This window comes from Lacerta agilis, chromosome 3, assembly GCF_009819535.1.
Source record: "Lacerta agilis isolate rLacAgi1 chromosome 3, rLacAgi1.pri, whole genome shotgun sequence".
Lineage (NCBI taxonomy): Eukaryota > Metazoa > Chordata > Lepidosauria > Squamata > Lacertidae > Lacerta > Lacerta agilis.
Window position 1 is genome coordinate 58,467,750 of NC_046314.1, and position 23,668 is coordinate 58,491,417.

At 43.3% G+C, this 23,668-nt stretch overlaps 1 protein-coding gene across 1 annotated transcript; it reads left to right on the top strand.

Annotated features, from left to right (window-relative positions):
* Nucleotides 1-9,789: 9,789 nt before the first annotated feature.
* Nucleotides 9,790-14,823, top strand: SLC35D3 (solute carrier family 35 member D3). Its single transcript, XM_033143868.1, has 2 exons — nucleotides 9,790-10,247; nucleotides 13,990-14,823. Exons 1-2 carry the CDS (start codon nucleotides 9,812-9,814, stop codon nucleotides 14,811-14,813), a joined length of 1,260 nt encoding a protein of 419 aa, XP_032999759.1. The 5' UTR covers nucleotides 9,790-9,811; the 3' UTR covers nucleotides 14,814-14,823.
* The last annotated feature ends 8,845 nt before the right edge of the window (nucleotides 14,824-23,668 follow it).

A 23,668-nucleotide genomic window follows, 5' to 3' on the forward strand; every position in this document is an offset into this window, starting at 1 on the left:
TCTAACTCCTGTAAGTCCCATCCAGAATGGCCAGTGATCAGGGACAAGTTGCAGTACAGCAACATCTGGAGGGCTATAAATTCCCCCAAACATTGAGATATACAGCTAACATATGACTTCTTTCACAAAAACTGTGTTGGACCAGTAAAATAATAACAAATTAGCTGGACAGATCAAAAACAGAGAGAACTCTTAGATATGTATAGAGCATCTTGCAAGCATTCATGTAAAGACTGGGTGATTGGAACTGTATCTTTATATCTACTGAGGGAGGAAATGCAAATCATTGGTGTTCAAATTAGAATTTGTTGTACAACAATGTAGCATCTACCTGATGCCTATTCAATTAATTTTGTTCGAGATACATTTTACAATTGATGTTGCATTATAATATTCCACAATGTTGATGTACAGTAAATTACATTATCTAACTCGGCTTTGTTGAACTTCTGTCATTTTCAAGTAACTATTCTTTAATCAGAAAAGAAGTTCTTTCACTTTGTCTGTGGGTTCTAGGAGGGTCGTGCTACAGTCATTTTCCTGAGTCAATAAATTACCATTTGGGGTTGAAGTTCAGAATCAGTTGTGCCTGAAGTAGGGTTGCCAACACCTGAAAGATAAAATACCTATTGCTCCCTTTCCAACACCAACCAGGTGTTTCTCAGGTAAGCATGCAGAGGGTCTTCCATGCAGGTATGTGTAGGCAACCTCCTGATGCATACAAATCTTTATGTTTTTTGGTGCTAATCCCTATACTGGCAAAATATGAAAATGGGTATACCGTCCTCCTACAACATGAACAAGGTTAAAACAGTAGCTTTTTCTATGCAGCTTTTCTACAAATCACTTTGAAAAATCCATACCTCTGCCAGAGGCATTCAACCTACTCAGGTTTTGGCTGTTGGAGCTTTGCATCCTTTCAAATACAGTACCGCAAACACTCCAAGAGAGTCCTTGACTTCCACTGCAATAAAGGTTTGCGAACTGAAATGAAACACTGGAACCATTTTGTTTGTGTCTTGGCCATGGTAATCTGTCACATTACATATCAGTGATCACTGATGAATAGCACTGTGTTACTGTGTCCTAATCCTAGTTTTAGATTAATGTACTAGACAGGGAAAAGATAAGATACAGGAATTCTCCACATAATGGGGAGAAGATCAATAAATGGGATGATATTATAGGGGGGGAATTATTAAAACTTTTAATGAGATTTTAAAAATAACACTTATAGGTCAGACACACAGCTGTTATCCTTTTGCTGCCAGACATCTGCTATATATAGTTTTTTTAAAAAAAATCTGTTAAATGCATTTTGAACTGTAAAAACTTTAGCCGACCATAAAAAATTTTTTTAAGTATTGTATGGAGTACAGTGTCTTCATAATTAAAATCATCTTACATTATACAACAGTATTGACTATGGGACAGACTACCTTCTTTCAGTTGTGGACACAGACCAGTCCAGAAATATTTTCAGGTAGCTGGGCAAAGCAATCCCAGGGGAACCCTTGCCTATATACATAAGAAATTACATCCACTTGTCCATAAATCCGTCCTTCATTTGCCCGTTGCTAGCTCTATGATGGTGCATAAGATATAAGGTAAAAAGGTAAAGGACCCCTGGACAGTTAAGTCCAGTCAAAGGCGACTATGGGGTTGTGACGCTCATCTCGCTTTCAGGCTGAGGGAGCCAGCGTTTGTCCACAGACAGCTTTCTAGGTCATGTGGCCAGCATGACTAAACCGCTTCTGGTGCAGTGGAACACCGTGACGGAAGCCAGAGTGCACGGAAACGCCGTTTACCTTCCCACCGCAGCGATACCTATTTATCTACTTGCACTGGTGTGCTTTCGAACTGCTAGGTTGACAGGAGCTGGGACAGAACAATGGGAGCTCACTCTGTCGTGGGGATTCGAACCGCCGACCTTCCAATCGGCAAGCCTAAGAGGCTCAGTGGTTTAGACCACAGCGCCACCTGCGTAAGATGTAGAAGCAGTTCGTGCCATCCAGTTGTTCACAGTGACATCCTGTGTTGTTGTTCAGTGTCGAGAGACTGAACACTGCAAGTAACGATCTTCATACGTTATCAGCTCCTTTTGTTGCAGAGGGATGCATACAAGGACCAGAACGCCAAAGTGACCACCTGCAATGTAACAGCCAATATAATCCCAAAGCCCATCTGCCCCAAATCCTGGACCTTTGGACAACTCCACCAAAAATGAATGCTCTCTCTACTTTCTTGAGATGTAGCTTGAACACTGGGAAGCTGTGGAGCTGTATACCGAGTGGTATCGTGTAATCCGGTGACAGGTTCAGCTTTTCTGTAACGGCACTTGCTGAGTTTTTTAATGTATACTTTAAAATATGTATCTGTATGTATGCACATGCAACCTTTGACACTTAAATATTTTCTGATTCTGTTTCACTTCAGCTCCAGCAGAAATTTTAAAACAATGATTCAACCTGGTTTCCAACAAGGGAGAGAAAAAATAAGGCTTTCCATTTAGGTATGTTAGGCTCATTTTTTAGTCCCAGAAATATCTGGCATTTTGTGATGGTGATTATTATTACCATAAAGGTCTATTATTTTGGGAAGAGCAGAAATTGCTGTATTTTAATTCTCTCACCAGGAGGCAGTGGAACAGATGAAATCCATAATAGCTGTTGCTTTTTTATTTTTGCTATTTTAGCTATGCCTACAAGCTGAATATTGTGTCTGGGTTGTCAACTGAAATAGGGATCTGTGTATACCTTTTATGTGTACCTGTGCCAATTAATCTCCTCCACTGCAATGATTGGATATGTCTATTGAGAAGAGCTTAGTGCAAATTTCACATCTCCTGAAATGGAACAAATTTCAGAATTTGTTTACTATTTAACAAGTCTGTCTTCACTGTATTAAAAGCAAAAGTCCCATTTTCTGTTTTTCTTGATAGGATGTTGCAGGAGACTGAAGTGTCACAAACACTTGCAAATTTATCAACCGAGAAATTGCAGAGAACCATAAAATGACTGCATATAGCTTTTCGTAATATTCAAGGTAATAAATGCTAGTCCTTTGCAATAAAACTGATCATTTCAAGCCTTAGCAGTTATTCCTTTTATCTCATCTTCCTAGTCACTATGCAAGCAATGTAGTAGTGAAAATTGAGGTAATGGAATATTTTGCAAACCAGGTTTGCATGATTGAGAGATATTGGGGGGGGGACCTCAACAAGCTAGACTTAAAACTAGACAATAGTCAAGTATGAGGCCAGAAATATCAGACTTTTCTGTACAAATTTATCACTTTGATGAGAGGGGTTCTGCTGCCTGATCTTTATGTCCAATGGATAAATCAAACTCTTCTGTCAGCCATGCAATTTGCTAATGTTTCTGTTACAAGTTTCTAAGTCTAGATGTCCTTTTTAAGTACTGAGTATATTATAGCCCTGAATATACCTTAAATAAATGTAGTTTGGCTTTTAACCTTTAACAACTAATTTCTAAACCTGGAAGGATATGAACATCCTGCAGAACAGTGAAAAATGTTTCATCGGCAGTAATTGAAAGCCAACTTTTAATTTTTCAAACATAATCATTTTTAAAAGCAGTGGCTTTTAAGGTTCACAGCAGTATCTTAGGGTTCTCCAGTAGCTTATATTCACAAGTGGCCTTTTAAGTAGAAATGTCATTAGTATTTAATCCTTATTTTAAAGGGCACATTAAAGTTCTTTCATATTTATCCCTTTGCATGGCTTTGCACATGCCGTGAAAATGTGAGATTCCTGTGAAACTGCTCTGAGTGTTTTATCACAGTAAGCTTTTAAATTATTGTAATTCCACATTAAAATTAGTAGACTAATTCACAGTCTGTACTTAGCTGGAGTAGACCCTTTGAGACAAATGAGATTTTGCCTATGTAAATGTTAAGTGAATCACCTCTAGGAAAGATTTAAGAGGTGTTTCCATTTACCATTTTGCTATTCCAGCAAATAGTGAATTATTTATTTGTTTATTTAACACACACACACACACACACACACACACACACACACACACACACACTCATTGTTGGGAGGGGGGCAATCAAAGCAGATTACTAGTAATAATGGCTAAACTAGTTTTGGGAGGCCCCTTAGGAAATGCAGAGTGCTTGGTTGCCCACTGGGATATGTTTACTCAATGCTTTGTGGGTAAAATCTATCGTCCATATTGACATAGATTTCTCTGGGGTATCTGTACCTGTGTATATAGGCAATGGACTGAATCAAACATTGGTTCTCTTCAGAGTAAACCCATTAAAAATAATTACTTGACTTGAGTACATTTATTTCAATAGGCATACTCTGAGGAGGACTAACATTCAATCCAACTGGCTGGCAGATGCTAGCTTGTCATGCGGTTGTTAGAGAACATATATATATATATATATATATATATATATATATATATATATATATATATATATATATATTGTTTATCTTGCCATCCTTACAGAAATGACTCTGTATATTCTGCAATAGCGTTATCAGGTTGTACTAGCTCAGAACTTGGTGCAAACAAAAGCAAAGCACAGACTAGGCCAGGTCTATGAAACCTCTGGTCCCCCCGATGATGTGGGTCTCCAGTTCCCATCAGCCGCAAGCAGCATAGCCAATGGTCAGGCATGGTGGGAATTGTCTACCCAAATCTTGATGGCTGGAGGTTCCCTATGTCTGTAGTCCTTAAACTTGAGAAGACTGGCTGGGGGGGGGGGTAATGCTTAGCCAGCTTTTAGAAGCAAAGGTTAACCCTGAGAGTGATATCCAGCAGTCCTATACAATGTGAATGAATGATACAAAAGTCACATTTTCTTAGTGCAAAATTTTGAATATGTATGTAGTATTGTTGTACCCCACTCCTTAGGAAACAGCTCTGAAGTCCTTCAGTCTAAACCACCACCTACTCTTTCTTGACTGGTTCGTGCAACAACAGGAAGAAAATCCCTCAGTGGAATGTGATTGAATGATCTGTGTGAATGTGGCAGAAAAAATCTTGCCATGGGAACAGAAAATCTGGTGAGGTTTTGGCAGGAAAAAACTGTGAACATGAACCTGAAGGAATGCGTTGCCTTCACACTTTCCCCCTTGTGAAACTTCCATTCCAAAACACTCTTTGTCATGTGTATGACCTGTGGGGCATTTCTAGATCCTTAAAAGACTGACAACAGGCCTATGACATGCGTCCTTAAAATCTGCATGTGCTAATTTATATGTATGGATGCCAACTTCCAGAGGGGAAACTGCCCTGTAAGCAAAACTTTGAAATATTAAAAGTTTTTTTAAATGGGCTGAGGGAGGGTATCCAGGGCCCAGTGTGAAGCACTTGGGGCTCAGACAATATCCTTGTGCCTTGATTCCTTCAATTTATGCAGCAGGTGTCCTTAAGCAGTAGCTAATTTTCCTGGAGATCTGCTTGGAAAAGAAAGTGAGACATGGTGAGCCAGTGTTTCAGCCACTGCTGCTTAATTTCCCCCCTCTCAGAAACATTGGCCAGTTTTTGCTCAGGAATCTCCAGTGGCACAGGTTTTATTGTATCTGTCCTTTGTCTGGGGACAAGAATAAACATCCCAAATGGTCTCATTTGCTGTGCCAAATTCCACAGTATCCTCTATGCTAATAGCAAACGTGTTCTCCCAAGTGCTGATCCTTATGTAGCCAAAATGGCATCATCCAGGCACAAGAGGGAAGCAACAGCAGGCTTGAAGGTTTGTAGTGGTGGAGGGGAAAGAAACAACCCCTCCTTCTTAAGGTTGGTGGTAGAAAATCCCCAAAACAGCCCACTGAAGACTTAGCATGCTCAGTGACCATGGAATGCTGACTGGCGGGTTGAAGGGGAATGGAAACCAAAGGAAAGGGAGGAAAGAATGGAATATCCTGGAAAATTGTATGACTCCATGCACCAGCAAGCTACAGGTCCCAATTTGAATGTACATTATTTACTTTCTTCATGGGGTGGGGCAGGGGCTCATAAAATAATGAACTGTTAAAGCAACCCAGCACCATCAAAATCCATTACAAAGCAAAATTGGTGGGAAATGTCAGGGTCAAAATTGTGTGTGTGTGTGTGTGTGTGTGTGTGTGTGTGTGTGTTTCATGTTACTTTCTGTTACTTTATATTTGTTGTTGGAAGCTCGGCATACTTTTATTTTCCTGCAAAGGGATTGATCAGATAAGGGTGATTAATGTCAATGATTAAATTATAAAGAAGTGTAGAAATAGAGCCTTTTTTGGCCTCCGTGCTGCGTGTGTGCGTGTCCATGCGTATGTCTGGGTCTTCTTCCACCAGCATCACCATGAAATTGAGATTTCAGAGGAAAAGAGATTATCAGCCCCTCACTGGGTCCCTTAATGCAATTTAATGGTAACTGGCAGCAGTGTGTCCTGTTTTCATTCAAGATCTTATCTAGAATTGGTGTGCTGGTGCTCTTCATTCTGTTCTACATTTAACAAGCTTGTCCATCCCATAATCCCCAGCATGGTCACAAAAGCGTGAAATCATAGTGAGGAAATTCAGAACGTGCATTAAGGTTATGCTATCAATATTTAAAACAAATCATATCAAGAGAGGCACGATGTAGCAGACAGAATGTTGGATTTGGAGAAGGATAAATGAATTCAAATCTCCATTTAGCTATGAAGACCACAAGGTGACACTGAACCAAGTTCGGGGGGTGTGTGTGCTTTTTACAGCCAGTAGCTCAGAATCCTCAAGAGGCCAGTGTTGTGTGGGACCAGAGGCAGAAATAGTGGGTGTGACTCTTGCCTCCATACAGTTGGCTAAATTCAAGCCATGGAAAAAAAATAATAGTTTTCTATACACCTGGACACAAGTCTCTTATCTGGGCAAGCAAGGGGCATTGATTCACAAGGGAGTCAGAAAAATAAAATAATGGAGGACATGGAGTAAGGCTGGTGAGGGATATGACTTGGGGAAGAAGGATACTCTATGGTTGGGATAGGGAACCTATAGGCCTCAAGATGTTGCTAGACTACAACTCCCATCATCCTTGATCATTGGTAATGCTGGTATGGCGTTGATGGGAGTTGGAGTCCAACAACATCTGCAGGACCACCGGTTCCCCATCCTTGGCCCAAGGAGATTATTGAGAGCCAGACAGGACTGGAGGGCTGTATTTGGTCCCTGGGTCACAAAGGAAAACCCCCTCCCCCATATCTCATGGTGACTAGCAGCTTTTGCTGAATCAATGGGGGCTGTAAACTATCATATGTTTGCTGCATCATTTGTTTAAAGGGTATGAGTGGTATTGCTAGGAAACATTCCACCTTATAAATTTAAAACATTACCATCACAACTTTTTAAAAACTGTACTAAGTTTTTTGGACATGAGTTAATGGAATTTTGTAGCTGGTCACTAGGAATGTCCCCAGCTCTGCTGTCAGGCCTGTAGCTAGACTTGTAAGTCCTAAGGATGCAATAGTAAATTAGTGAAATTTAAAAGCAATTTCTTTAACATGCTTACAATAGTTGTTTTATTTTGAATTTATGTAGATGCCCATCGGTAAAATTATCCAGGCAGCATACAAAATAGGTATAAGATTCCAACAGGCATCTATCTAGCTGGCAGCTGTGAAGAACAGGCTGCTGGACCAGATTAGCAGTCAGAACTGCTCTTGTGTTCTTCAAAGAAAACAGTACAATGATATTAATAAATGTAGTAAAGAATCAACATAGTAATTAAATTATTTGTATTTTAACATTTTTTCCCCTGGTGGGTGTCTACCACATTTTTCTCAGGCTCAGGGTTTGTGATTCACCCACAACTAGCATGCAACAAGCAAGAGGACGGGAATTCAGTGTTGAGGCTGCTCCTCTCCCCGCTCAAGGTGTGGCCCTACCCTGACTGACGAAGTGGCTTGGGGGAATGACCGGCGTTCCCGCCCAATTCTTTATTAGCGACCAAGGCTTAGACCGCTTGGAAAAGGGATTACCCACGTCTGCTAGAACCCAGGTCTATCTGAGGCTGTTAGCCATGCGCAGACCCAACGGAGCCCTTAGTATCAGTTGCTAGGGGACTAAAACCAGACATAGGATCCTGGATTTAGGAGGATATTCAGTTTCACCTTCTTATAGTAAAGCCCACGGAACAAAGCGAGAAAAGATGCACAGGATCGGGCAGCACATTGCCGAAGAAAGTCCTAGACGCTGACTGTCAATCGTATTCGCACAGTTAGAAAATGTACAAATCTGTGCAAGGGGTTGTTTGTTCAAATAATCGCGTAGAAGTAGCTCAAAATTAACCTCTTGGTCTTTCACCATGCGCTTGGAAAGTGGATCTTTTAATATCCGTGCGTAATCTTCCCGCTTGTTGTTTCCGTTTCAAAGTCCTTTTGTGGGGGGAACAGGGAAGAGAGAGATCGCGATAAGTTTTCCACATCCTCCTCCAGTTCTGGTGTCTTCTTCTTCTTCTTCTTCTTCTTCTTCTTCTTCTTCTTCTTCTTCTTCTTCTTCTTCTTCTTCTTCTTCTTCTTCTTCTTCTTCTTCTTCTTCTTCTTCTTCTTGTCCTTTGGATGATGGCAGGTGTCAGGCGGAGTCATTTCCCAGACGCCCTTAGGTGGCTTGCTGAGTTGTTATGGCTGAGCGCTTGTGGATGTTTGGGCTGGGAGTTCCACGAAGGGTTTGCCGGAATCATCCTAGAGGTGGTGTGTGTAGTAGTTGCAGCTCAGGGCATCTCCAGTCGGCTGCTCCCTTTAAGATCCTTCCCAACTCCAAAGTTCCCATTGGGCACTTTCCCTTCTCTCTGCTCATACATTGGCAATTGGTTTTCTTTTGTGGTGAAATTTCAAAGTGTTATTATTTTTTAAAAAGAGATAATATGCCATTCAGAAACCACCGCATTATTTAATTACCTTAAGCTTGTGGTGCATTCATTGATAATTTGCCGAAGCACTGAGACTCTAAACACACGCACACCTCCCCGTCAAGGGTTAACTCTTTGCTGCTGCTTTCGAGGCACCTGTTTCTTTCTGTCGATTGCAGAAAAGCGACCAGGCGCAAGACTGGATCAATATTTGTACTGCCTTATAAAGGACCCTACCCACATTCATTCAATAAGGATGGATGCCTATTCCATTAGCGTAAGTGAACTGCACGGAAAAGCCTAACCTATAAATTGGAAGTTGTGTTTTGGGCTTTCTGTGTGTGTGGCTTGATATATTCGACGAGGAACGCCAGGACTGGTTTGTTTGTTTTTGCTTGGAAGGAGACACAAAACTTAATGAGGATTCCTCCCTCCTTTTAAAAGATAGAGGTGCAGGGGGGGGGGGTCCACCTACCCCATGATCTTTTGATTCAGCCCCGCTCCTCCTCCTCTCTTTTTCTTCCAGGAACAAAGCGAATCCATGATTCACGCGGGTCAAGAAGGAAGCGCGGCCAATGCACTCCAATTGTTCCCATTTAATTAAGGTAATGGGAAGCGCCCGGGCAGCCAACCCCCCTCTGCGTCAGCAAGAGGAGCTGCTGGGCGATCGTGTAGGCAGCAGGTTCCCGAGCCTGCAGAGGCATTTCCCCGCGGATCCCGTCCCCCCTCCCGCCCGCCCCTATTGATCACTGTCCCCGTCCAGTCCGTCCTCCGCGCGCGCTCTTGGCTCACAGCAAAGTTGCCCTTTCCAGCCTCGCAGCTGCTTCGGCGCGGAGCCCTCCAGCAGCGCCAGGCGAGGGGAGGGCGATCGCAGCGTCCTCAGCAGCAGCAGCCGGGAAGGTAGCACCGGCGGCGGCGGGGTCCGGCTCCGGCTCGGGAGGGAGGGAAGGAAGGAGGACGCACCATGCAGCTGTGCCGGGGCCGCGCGTTGGGCATCTCGGTGGCGGTGGCGCACGGGGTGTTCTCGGGCTCGCTCAACATCCTGCTGAAGTTTCTCATCACCCGCTACCACTTCGCCTTCCTGACGCTGCTGCAGTGCCTGACCAGCTCCACGGCGGCGCTCAGCCTGGAGGTGCTGCGGCGACGGGGCGCCCTGGACATGCCGCCGTTCGGCTTCAGCCTGGCGCGCCTCTTCGCCGGGGTCACGCTGCTCTCCACGCTCCAGTCCAGCCTCACTCTCTGGTCCCTGCGCAGCCTCAGCCTGCCCATGTATGTGGTCTTCAAGCGCTGCCTACCCCTCGTCACCCTCCTCATCGGCGTCCTGGTGCTCAAGAACGGCATCCCCTCCGTCGGGGTCTTGGTGGCCGTCCTCATCACCACCTGCGGGGCTGCTCTGGCAGGTGAGTGGCCGAGAGAGAGGGAAGCCTCGCCACAGCTCCTCCTCGGTCCGCACGGCTCATTTCACCAGGATCCTGTGGGTTCTACCCTGTCCTACTTCGTCCCTTCGATTAGTCCCTTCTCATCGCCCCCTCCCCCCCTTCATCCTCCACCCGCTGCCCATCATATCCAGCTCTTTGGCATGCCCAGCACAGCCACATCACCTCCCACTCTGTCCTTTCCTCACCCCATCACTTCCCGGCTCATCAACCCCATCACCCACCACGTCCCTTTTCTCTCTCCACTCTGGTCTTTCGCTTGGTTTCCCGCTGACTCCTGCTGCGACCCTCATCCCATCTCTATCTTACCTCCTTCCACGCTTCCTAAGCTCTTATTATTACATCTCTGATCATCTCTAGAGCTCTCCTCAACCTACATCATGTTTCCACAACAACCTTCAACACAGCAGTTTCCCCAGCCCTTAAATATCTTTTTATGTTCATTTATTTTCAACCTAATATCACTGTCCAGTCCTTAATAAAGTGACTATAAAGGTTGGAAGGTGGATGAAAAGATAGAGATATAAAAATATGTAATGTAGTCCTTCCTTTAAAGTCACTTCTTCCCATCTCCTCAAATGCTTTTATTCCACACCTACAAGTCTCAACCAATTCCCATTCCATCTCCAGCCCTCAAAACACCCTAGTACAAAGTCATCAGTATCTTCTCAGCCTCACAACTTTCCCAGCCAACATTATATGAAGATTAGCAGTACCTCGCCAAAGTTCATAGCTCCAAACTCTTACCACTGCTCCTTCTCCCATGACTCCTTCTCCCATCATCCTCCCAGTGGCAGCGTCTTGTCTCATCCTTCCTATTCTACACTCAAGCACACAGTTCTGCTCATTAGCACAAGCTGCCTCAGGACTGCTTCACACAGTATGAGCTCTCTGACATGGCTAGTTTTATGTCAGGATACACATCTGTGTGCCATTCTCACATGTATGTGCACTGTTTGCATAAATGCAAACTATGTCCGAAGCTGCCCAGGTTCTAACCCAAACTTGGCCCTCCCTCCCTCCCTCTTCCATCACAACTTACCACCTCCTTCCCCTATGTTTGTATTCATCCATGGTTGGTGGCAGTAATGGGGTTTCTAATTTTTTTAATACTCATTTTCTCTATAATAAAGAGTTCAGTGACGGCTCTTTCTAACTAAAAACACACATATCTGGACAGGTAGATCACCTCCATGTAAGAAGCAAAATATGTACACTTGAGTACACCTGCAGCCTTTATACATCCGTCATCACAGCCAAATTTGCACTCCTGTGTTTTCCATGCATGACCCATAGACGTGATTTTTCCTTTATGAGGATTATCACCATGCAGGAGAAATGTCATGTTTGAAGTGGCCCAGCTGATTTCCCCCCAAGCCCTCTTCTTCCGCTAGCCCCATTTTATTTGCAGCTGCCTGGCTTGTCTGTCACATGGCAGCTGTTGTTAAGGATGAGGAAAAACTCTCGAGAAAATCCACATTATGGATCCGCTAGGCAGTGCCTCTGTCTCTACAGTCTATAATTAAAGTCTATTACCAGTGCCATTAATAGACGGGGGGAATTCTATTTAGGAATAACTGGATTGCCAGAACTCATGTATACATGTGTGCATGTTCAGAAGTGAGAACTAGTTCTGAATCCTCAAGGATAGTTAAGCTGGGATGATTATGACTGAGTTAAAATTAATAATGCTTTAGCTATTGCAAGAACTGTGCAGATAATTAACCAGCAATTTCTAATGTCATCTTATCTGGTTATTAAACAAACTGGGGTCTCATATTTTTCCCCACCTTGGAAATAAACTCTTGCTTAGTTTAAAAGGATATGAAAGAATGAAGCACACTAAGAAATATTTGCCCTACAAAGAGATCTGGATATTATATTATATTATTTATTAGTTGAAAGGATTTATGTACCACTTAATCATCAAGCCCTGTAAACAGTTTACATAAAATCACTATGAGACAATGACAGCCAGTAGCTTAACTCCCCCCCTATATAAATATTTGTGACATTTCCCCCCTATTTGTTTGTTCACAAGAGGGTGTTATCTAGAGACAGATTGCTCAAGTTGTGTCTGCTTTCCATAGAAGGCAGTAGTGCAGCTGGCCAAAGTTGGATTCTAGACTTAGTGATTTTAAGGGGGCAGCGCTCTTTAGATGGTAATGTGGACCTTTAGTCACCTCACATTCTGGAAATCCAGCCCTGCTGCATTTGAGTACCCTCCCACTCATTCTGCTAGACCAGGCCCTGGACTTCCTCCCTGCTCACTTTGAGAAGGATTCAGCCACAGATAGCTAAATAACATGGCCTTCTGGGCTGTATTCTGTATTATTTGGATGACCCAGACTGTGTTCAGGTGCTCATTTCTGTGGAGCAAAAGGAACATCTTCCTCTCTTACGGTACCTGCCCTGATCCAGCATAAGTACCGTGATCACTGTACAATCACAGGGGAAGGAGATGGGGAGAGAGAAACCTTGTTGCAGGGAGAGGAAGAAGCTTGTTCACTATATTTTCTTACTTCTTTGCCACACTTCTTTGCTCAAGTTCATACAAATTGAGGGAGTGTTAAAATTCACCAGAGGAGATGCCAGGCATCTTCTGGCACAGGTGATTTTGTTTAACTTCAAAGGATAATTTTTTAAACAAATCTACAGGAGTGAACCTATTTGTGAATAGGTTACCATCACGATCTATTTATAATCCTTAAAAACAGCTTTAAGAGTGCTTTGGGAGTTGGAAGGGATGCATTGTGTTCATCCCAGACCATATCCAGCAGGTGTACCCTATAATCTTTTTTTTTTTTAAGTCGGTACAGTGGTACCTTGGGGTTAAGAAATTAATTCGTTCTGGAGGTCTGTTCTTAACATGAAACTGTTCTTAACCTGAAGCACCACTTTAGCTAATGGGCCTCCTGCTGCCACTGTGCCACCAGAGCACGATTTCTGTTCTTATCCTGAAGCAAAGTTCTTAACCTGAAGCGTTATTTCTGGGTTAGCAGAGTCTGTAACCTGAAGCGTCTGTAACCTGAAGTGTCTGTAACCTGAGGTACCACTGTATATCTTTTGCAGCGGTAGCCAAATCACCTGCTACTCTTGGCTTTTCTGGGCTACACAAATCTGCAAAACTGTTTTGACTGATGAAACTCAAAACAAAAACCCTAACCACGTGTAAAAATAAGCAATGACTGCTCTGTCATGGTGCCTCAAACTAAGCTATTGTCAAACACTGCACCGTCAATTCTTTTCTTTCCCTCAAAGTGAATGCAAGCAGATATCGGCTCTACAATATTACTGGTACATATCCAGCTGAGTTAATTCAAAGCTCTTTCTATTCAAAGCATTATAGGAATGAATGTAACAAGTGGGCTTCTGCATGTATTTGTGGGTAGATACTTGCTAAAAAGTCATTTAAATGAGGACTGAATATGAACATTAGAGACCCCTGTGAAATCTTGCATTTGTGCTCAAGGCAAATGGCCCGAGATTCAAAGTCTTACTCATTGCTATTGCTGCAATTGCTCTGGCACTGACCTTATCGCCTGCTGTAGGAGAAGAGGGATGATCCTGCAAAACTAGACTCATGATCTCTCTGAAATGTTGCTATAGGCAGAGTCCCTACATCCTGGCATGTGAAAAGAGCATAAAATAATATACAAAACCCTTGTAAATGCATGTTTCTTTCTCTTTCTTTCAAAATCGGCAGGTGCGGGTGACCTGACTGGTGATCCTATTGGGTATCTGACTGGAGTGCTGGCTGTGCTGGTGCACGCAGCCTATTTGGTACTCATTCAAAAGACGAGTGCGGATAGTGACTATGGGCCCCTTACGGCCCAGTATGCCATTGCTGTTTCAGCCACACCTTTTCTCATCATCCTCTCCTTTGCCAGCATGGATGCCATCAATGTCTGGTCCTTCCCAGGATGGAAAGATCCTGCCATGACTTGCACCTTTATTGTGTGTGTCGTGATTGGCTGTGCCATGAATTTTACCACTCTCCACTGCACCTACATCAACTCGGCTGTAACCACCAGTTTCGTTGGGGTCGTGAAGAGCATCGCAACCATCACGGTCGGGATGGTGGCTTTTAGCGATGTAGAGCCTACAAAGCTGTTTATAGCCGGTGTGGTGGTAAATACCATAGGCTCCATCATTTATTGTGTGGCCAAGTACATGGAAACGAGAAAGCAGAGTCATTACGAAGACTTGGAGAAGGAAATGAGGGAGGCGGAGGAGAAAGAATGTGATGGAGAGCAGCCGCCTTTTGTAATGGAGGAGATCTCCAAGGATACAGAGCATGGGGAGACACCAATGGAGGAGTCAGCAAATGGAAGAGACCAGCAAAGCACAGAGAAGGACAGCATAGTGGGACAAGGAAATGCACCCACTATCACTGATGGTGGCAACTCTGAAGGAGTTACCAACAGCTCATTAAAGGATGCCTACCTTGGAGTATGGAGGTTGGTTAGGGGGGCTAATTATATGAAGAAAGATTACCTGGTAGAGAATGAGGAGCTACCAAGTCCTTGAAGAATAATTTAATAGCAAATAATCAAGGATATGTGCATTGTTTTCCTTGTGGTGGGAGTACAGAAGGACAGATGCTTTCATATGTTCACAGACAAATCTTAATTGTTTATTAGCAAGATTTTACCTCATTCTGAAGGAACAAAGGCACCATGGTCATGCTTAGATTCAGTGAAATCCCATTTTGTGTGGACTTTCACTGAAATCAAAATCTCTGAGATCAAAACCAGGCCTGGACCACCAAGCAGGTGCCCCCTACCACACACCACAGCTTGCTTTTATGGTCACATATGTCAACTTGATTGAATTAATAGTGTGTCCCTCTGTACGGACTCCCTGAAGTACTAATGGAACTATTCTCAGCAGTTAAAAGCATGAGACCCAAAAGCAAAAGCTAAAAAGATTTGTCCAAAAGGTAATTCAAAAGGAAGTATCACTGGATTCTCTGTGGTTTGAAAGCTAAATGAATGGGAAGTGCAAAAACCGTGAGTCATCTCACGGATCCCACTTGCCATCTTCCAGATATACTGCAAGTCCCACCCCTATGTGGACAGCCCTTGTGGTGAATGAATGGAAGTCAGATAATAAGATCTTCCTGATAATTGGGCACCATCCCACTTTCTCTCTGCCTATTTTGCCTTTGCCGACAAAATGAGAGAGGTGTGGGAGGTGGACTGAGGCTTCTATATCCCAGCTGGCCTCAACTTTCTCAACTAGTCTATTTTTATTTAACATTCATGGTAACAGGCAAACTCAGTGTGTTCAAAAATACTTTGTGCACTGGAGAGTTCGGAAGTCGTGTATTATTTTAAAACGTATTTCCAGAGCAGGATTATTGAAAGAATAAACCACTCTGAGGGTTCCCCCACCCCTTATGATCTACAGGTATATAAATTTTATGAAATAAATGAATAAACGTAAGCCATCTGTCCCCAAACCGGTGCCCTTCAGATGTCGTTGGACTCTAACCCATCAATTCCAGTTAGCATGGCCAATGATCAGGGATGATGGGACATGTAGACCAAAATATATGGAGGACACCAAGCTGGGGGAATGTGGACATAAAAAGTCCACCTAGTACAGCATCCAACCAGATGCATCCAGGAAGTGTACGAGAAGGTCTTGAAGGGAACAGCCTCTTCCACCGTTGCTGTCAGGTGACATTCAACAGCACACTGCTGCTGAAAATGGAGGCTGTTGTACAGCCATTGGCAAAACTATCCTCCATTAACTGCTGAATTCCCCCTTTAATGCCCTCTGTGCTAGCAGCCATCAACAAACGTTGTGATAGTGAATGTTATACATTAATGATGTGTGGTATGAAGAAGTACTTTCTTTTGTCTTATAATAGAAGCATCATAAGGTGGCTTGGGGCTGCATTCAAGAGAAAAGTGTGTAGAAAGGAGTTGATGAGGTCAGGTGTGAGGGGAGACAGAGACAGTAGTGTCATTCTGCCAGCAACACTGGGGCTGGGATGGGGGTGGAGTGAGGCAGTGGCAGTGAGGTCAAGAGACCTCCGCCACCACCAGCCCAGAGCTTCCCTCAGCCTTCCCCAAGCAGCAAGTTATAAATCAAGGCAATCTTCTTACATGTCCAAGTCCCAGCTGCCTTAAACTGAATTAAGTTCCTCTTACCCACCCGAATGCTACTCAAGAGCAGAACGGGATGCAAGAAAATATTGATATGCTCAGGCTCCTCTTAACATGCGTATCTACTAGAAATTATTCACACACACACACCTCAACACATCAGCCTTGTTTGCACTGAACAAAATGTGTTTCTAACTCATAGCCGGGTCGGGGTTGCATGTGTAAGCCTTGAGTTCACGGACAGTGGCTGTAGCAAACTTAAGTATCTGGAAGCACATTTTACTGCTTCAGGCATTGGTCTGGTTTACCCAACATGGTAAGCCGAACTATGGCTTACTGGGGCTATGTGAACATGTAGGCTCCTGCAAAAGAGCTCACAAGGCCACTTTGCTCCTCAATTATTATTATTTTTACTCCTGCACTACACTAAGCTAAGCCAAGGTTTGGCTTAGTGTGTCGTCGTCATCATCATCATCATCTATTTATGGCTCCCAACAGAATATTAAACAGAATATTATTCTGTTGGCTCCCAACAGAATATTAAAAACATGATAAAACACCAAACATTAAAAACTTCCCTAAACAGGGTTACCTCATGGTTAAGCTCTAATCACATTCTGTAGAATGAATGAACCTTGGCTGCAGCTCATAGTTAGTGAGAAAGCTTAACCACAACCCTGTGTTTGGACAACACACTAAGCCAAACTTTGGTTTACTCTAGTTCAGCATGGTGGTGGGGTAAAAAAGACTGAGGAGGAGCAAAGTGGCTGCAAGCTTCTCTCTGAGCTCCCACATATTTGCATGGTCTCAGTGAACCATAGTCAAAACAAAATAAAAAATAAAAAAATTCCTTCCAGTAGCACCTTAGAGACCAACTAAGTTTGTTCTTGGTATGAGCTTTCATGTGTGTGCACACTTATTCAGATACCATAGTTCACTTCTTCAGTGAACCATAGTTTGGCTTAACTATGCACATCAGCCAATATCTGAAGCACTAAACTACCGGTATGCTTCCAGATCCTGAAGTTTGTTACAGCCACTGTCTGTGAACTCAAAGCTTGCCCATGCAATGCCAGTCCTGCTACAAACTAGGAGCAAGCCACAAATCGTAGATGAGTCACACAAAAGGTAAGCACATGTATGCTCTTTTTATTTCAAAGATAATAGGCCTGACCTCTACATTAAAGCCTCTTCCACTCCTGCTGCTGTGTTCCCCATGTCCCACTCCCAAATTCACCTGCAGACCACTTCTCATGATTTGGGTATTGTGAAGAAGGGAAGAATGAGAAAGCAAGGTGCTGAAGCAGGGAAATTGGCCTTCCATCCAGCATTTCCCAATGACACCCCCTTTCCTTGAGATGCTACTGAGAACAATCAAAAGGTCAAAGACTATAGGCAAAATTCACTAGCTAACCATGCTTTTTCATTGCAGGCACAATTTTCAGTGCTATGTAGGCAGAATTCAATGCAACTCCCACCCTGCCCATTTATTTCACTGGGCTTTTTGCTCACTAAAGCCTTGATGAAGCAAGTGGAGGTTAGGTTATATCTGTGCTTGGTGGGCTTTACCCCATAGTTGTTAAATGGCTTCAGACTGGAATGCACTGTGGCTGCATTTAAAACTTGACTTACATCAATAGAGCACTTGGCTGTGATTTGAATGATCCCCTTCAGCATCATACTCAGAGCTCAGTGTGCCAAACTGACCACATACTTTGCGTGCAGAAGGTCCCAGTTTCAATTCTGGGCAGCCTCCCCTTGAAAGATCTCAGATTGCAGGATTGAGGAATACTCACCAGAGACTTTGGAGAGCTGACAGCAGTCAGAGTAGACAAGTGGCTTTCAAATCCTGATCCAGAGAACCTGGTAGTTCCTCTGCTTAGGTGTCCCAGGTATCCTGCACTGAGAAGATCAGTAAAGTAAAGGTAAAGGGACCCCTGACCGTTAGGTCCAGTCGCGGATGACTCTGGGGTTGCGCACTCATCCCGCTTCTGGCGAACCAGAGCAGCGCACAGAAACGCCGTTTACCTTCCCGCCAGAGCAGTGCCTATTTATCTACTTGCACTTTGACATGCTTTTAAACTGCTAGGTTGGCAGGAGCAGGGACCAAGCAACGGGATATCACCCCATCAAGGGGATTCGAATTGCAAGCCCTAGGCTCTGTGGTTTAACCCACAGCGCCACCCGTGTCCCTGTAATGGTGGTCTAATTTCACTGAAAGATAGATTGCCCACCAATCTTCCATAACCAGCCATGTCCAAACACAAGAGACTGTGCTGGTGAAATGACAATGAAGCCCAGATTGCCTAACCAGTGCACATGAACCCACTATTTTCTCCAAGAAAACCCCCCAGAATTCCCTTTAACATACAAGGGTTCCATGGGCAAGAAGCTGTGCAGATAACAAGGATTCTTGGAAACGAGGAAGTATGAATTACTGCTATCCCCCTCCCCCCCCATATATATATATGGTATATGAATTAATGGCCTGACTTGACATAATTTAGTTTCATATATTCATATGTTTTCCTTCTAGCAATTCCATTGCTTTATCACTCATTTAAACATGTAGTTATTTAATAACATTGTCTACCCTGGAATATTAAAATAGGCTCATTCTTTTATATGCAGGCAGGTGTGTTTCAGTAAATTAGAAGGCTTAATTACTTTGTAAATTAGTCGGCCAAGGCACAGAATAGTGATTTCAGATCCCTTTTAAAATATGTTCAACAAGCCATGGAGTATAACTTGATTTTTGACCACACAGCCCTTTTGGTACCTGATCAAATGTGTTATGGAGTGCTAACTCACCACCGAATATGGTGCCTTTTCCACATGCTTTGTGGGAAAGTCCTGGTTTGCTGCTTTTAAAAGTGCTAGCAGAAATATCTGAAAATACCAACAGTATTGGACACTTTTAAAGTGTGCTGGTGAAACTTTTGTATAGTGTAAAAAAGAGAGACGGAGGAGAATGCGTGGTTATGCTCTATCTCTGTTCTTAGCTTAACATGGGTGTTTAAGAATTCCCAGCTTTTAAAAAATGGGGATTTGGTAAATGCAGCCCAGAGGAGGATTTTTTTTTTGTCAATGAAAGAGACTGTTGTAACGTAAAATGATATAACTATTGCCTCGTGCTGAGGCATTTTTAATTGCATAAATAGAAGACTTCAATTAATCTGGAGAATGAGACATGGTAATAAAATGCATTGCTTTACAGATGCCTTAAGAAGTTTTTATTCTTGTTGGGGCGGTGAGGAGAGGAGTAAGTGGGCTTAAACTTTAAATTTACTTATCTGATGTATTTGTGATCCTGTGTGTGTGTAAGAACAAGACAGAGCGCATGACATGCCTTTTGTAGATTTAGGTGTGTGTTTTAGGGCATTATACACCACTGCTTGAATCTAGCAAAGAAGGTCAAGCTTACATGACCAGCCAACACAGATGCATATTTTGATGTGGATAGGAATATGCATTTTGTGTACAACTAATTGCATGTCACTTGATGCTGGATGGGCCCCCACATCTATATATAGAATAATCTAGGTAAAGGTAAAGGGACCCCAGACCATTAAGTCCAGTCGCGGATGACTCTGGGGTTGCGGCGCTCATCTCACTTTACTGGCCGAGGGAGCCAGCGTAAAGCTTCCGGGTCATGTGGCCAGCATGACAAAGCCGCTTCTGGTGAACCAGAGCAGTGCATTGAAATGCCGTTTACCTTCTACTTGCACTTTGATGTGCTTTCGAACTGCTAGGTTGGCAGGAGCTGGGACCAAGCAACGGGAGCTCACGCCATCGCGGGGATTCGAACTGCCGACCTTCTGATTGGCAAGCCCTAGGCTCTGTGGTTTAGACCACAGCACCACCCACATCCCTGCATAATCTAGGGGTTCTCAAACTGTGGTCTGTGTACGACTGAGCTTCATTCAGGTGATTCACGGTGTGTTTGTGGATTTATAGTTGAAAATGGCACATACTTCGCATTAAATATTCTCATTGATTTTTAATTGCTTTTCATTTCTTACATTGTATTTTATTGTGTTGCTGAATTCTATGGAATTCAAATTGTAATGCAATAGAATGCAAAATGTAAGAAATAAAATAAGCAATTAAAATACAATGAAAAATCATACAGCATCTAGTATGGCACAGGCTGCAAAATCATTACATGGCCCACCAAGATCCTCTGTAATTTTCAAGTGGCCTGTGGGAGGAAGAAAGCATAGGAATTGCGGACATAATCAATGGTGAAGCAATTAGTTAATGGGGGAAAGTAAGGTAAAGGTAAAGGGACCCCTGACCATCAGGTCCAGTCGTGTCCGACTCTGGGGTTGCGGCGCTCATCTCGCTCTATAGGCCAAGGGAGCCGGCGTTTGTCCACAGACAGCTTCCGGGTCATGTGGCCAGCATGACAAAGCTGCTTCTGGCGAACCAGAGCAGCGCACGGAAACGCCGTTTACCTTCCCGCTGGAGCGGTCCCTATTTATCTACTTGCACTATGATGTGCTTTCGAACTGCTAGGTGGGCAGGAGCTGGGACCGAGCAACGGGAGCTCACCCCGTGGCAGGGATTCGAACCGCCGACCTTCTGATCAGCAAGCCCTAGACTCTGTGGTTTAACCCACAGCGCCACCTGGGTCCCATAATGGGGGAAAGTACTGTACTACAATTCCAGAACTGATGGAATCAAGAGGAAAGTCACAGGTTGAAAATCAAGCCCAGATTGGTTTGGCGTGGGACTGTTGCCCTGCTGAGACCAATTTCATGCCGCATGGCTTCAGTCATATGGTAAACATAAGGCAAGATGCCAGTCAGGAGGGTGGCTAGGAGTAAATGATCACTATAGGTGCAACTTTCTACATCTATCTCCCATTAATTGGTCACTATCTGCATTTCCTGTATGATTACTGAAAGCTCTTGACATGAAATTGGCCTCAAAGTCAGCTCATCTGAGTCATGTGAAAACATACTGCACTGTACTGTAGACATTGCTTTCTTGGAATGATTTTGCTTGGTGCCGTTTGGCAAAAGAGCTGTCAGTCATTGGCCATTGAGACATTCATTTCTATTAATAACAGTGCCTGCAGACCCACACTGCTTAGTACCGTTTAATATGTATCAAAGAGTCAGCACTCTCCTCTGGGAACAGCAGTTGCCATTCTTCAGACTAAAGACATGGGCGAGCAATTTAACATGAGAATATTTTGAAGGGCACACTACATTTGGTCTGGCAGTTATAATAGGTGATTGAGAATTGAGGGAAACACTTATTGTCAACAGAAGCAGGCACGTGAGAGAGAAACTGAAGAAAGAAAGACAAATTCTCATTTTGCTGCCATAATAAATGAGTGGTTGTGGTGCACAATGGCATTCTTCAAAATAAACATTAATTTTTGTGTCAATATGGCATATTGAATATGCTATTGAGCAGCACCTGCTGTAGCTCTACAAAGCTGGGCATTATAAGAACTCAGACAAGGAAACCAGCCTAGCTATTGCTTTGGGGTTTTGTCTTTTTTTGTTTTTGGAAAAGACATTTTACAAAAGGCATACAGATGTCCGTGTGCCTTTGGCTGAGATGTCCATGTATCTGGCTTAGTCCCTTGCAATCATTGTAGGATTTTGGAGAGAGAGAAGAGGGTAGGGAGAGAGAAACAGTGTTATCAAAGGACTTTTGCACAAAAATGGTTTGGCGTTGCAAGCTTCAGTTATCACAATCCAATACAGAATTAAACATGCTTAAACCCATTGAAATAAGTTTTCGGTTGGACTGTGGCATCTGCCTAATTTTGTTTAGAAAAAATCTACCAGAAATAAAATAAAGGAACTGACTTTTAATATGCATCAACATACCTATGATTACTGTATAATTTTCCTGGGTCTTTTTTATGGTCATCGGTCTAGCATCCACACCCCTTGCCCTGCCTTCTCCTCCTTGCTCCCTTCTTTTGCCATTAGTATTTTCCACTACCAATTTAAAGTAGCTTTAAAATCATAAAGAAGGGCGATAGCATCTTTCATAATGCTCTAATGCCATTTTCATTGCCTCTCTCAGTTCTGGAAAGCTGGGGACAGGCATAAGAGTGGGGCTGAGGAGAGTGTGATCCTAGGCACAATAGGTATGCAGCACCGTCTAGTCTCTGTATGTACCTAGCATAACAAGTAAAGTGAGCAAGTAAGTAAATCAAGAAGAAAGAACATTTTGCTGGTATAACCTCTAGATTAATTGTTCTTTTATAATGTAGAATCTATCACATCAAATATTTCCAGCAGTTGTAATACTCTTGAATGCAGCTTGTCTACTGTACTTAGCTCTGCTTTCCCCATAGCTGCCTCTGGTTTTTTAACCATAAGCCTGTTCAAGTGCAGGATAGGAGGAAGCAATCAACTCTGCCCATCAATTAGTTCTGTGTTCATGCTTGATGAGTTTGCTGGAGGTCATCTGAAAGCTGTTCATTCAGAGCGGTCATTGTTGTAATCAACGTGTGCCGTCTTGTTTCCCTTTCACCCTCTGGAAGGATGTCAGTCAGGAGAGGGTGGGGTGAAGGAGTGTGGTACTCACCCACGCAAACATAGTTCCTATTGCTGGACTAATGGAGCTGATAGTTTACAAAGATTTAAGTCAGGGATGGGAAACTTCTGGTCCTCCAAATCTTGAATTCCAGCTCCCATCAGCTCCAGCCAGCATGGCCAAAGGTCAGGGATGATGAGAACTGGAGGTCAACAACATCTGGACAGGTTCCTCATCCTTGAACACCTCCCTCTTGACAGTGAGAGGAGGCCGTTCTGGTGGCGGCAGCAGCAGGGAGGCAAAAGGAGTGCCACCTCTTGCACTTTTGCGACCTGAAGTGGGAGCTTCACCCCTCCCCATGGGCAGGCCAGCTCTAATTCTTGTGCTGTTCCATACAGTATTCAGAAGATAAGTTACAAAATGGATTAAACTTGGTTCAGGTTTAAAACAACAACACAGTGATATAAAATGTTTTAAGGGTTTAGCTTTCTACTAAATAGCACCTGAGAATTTAAACTCGGATTACTTGATACATGTGTGCTGAAATCAGAAACAGAGAATCTGCTCCAATCAATGAGATACCATCTTTGAAGGAATGTCTGGTGGAATAAAAAAATAAAAAAGCCAGTACACTTTGGGGAAAAGGAGGGCGCTGCTTTGCTGTTCTTCACTGCAAGGCTACGTCCTTCTGTCTCTTACATTTAGATGATATGTCTGTCTATTGTGATGGTATAATTTGAAAGGGAACTGGGTGATTATGTC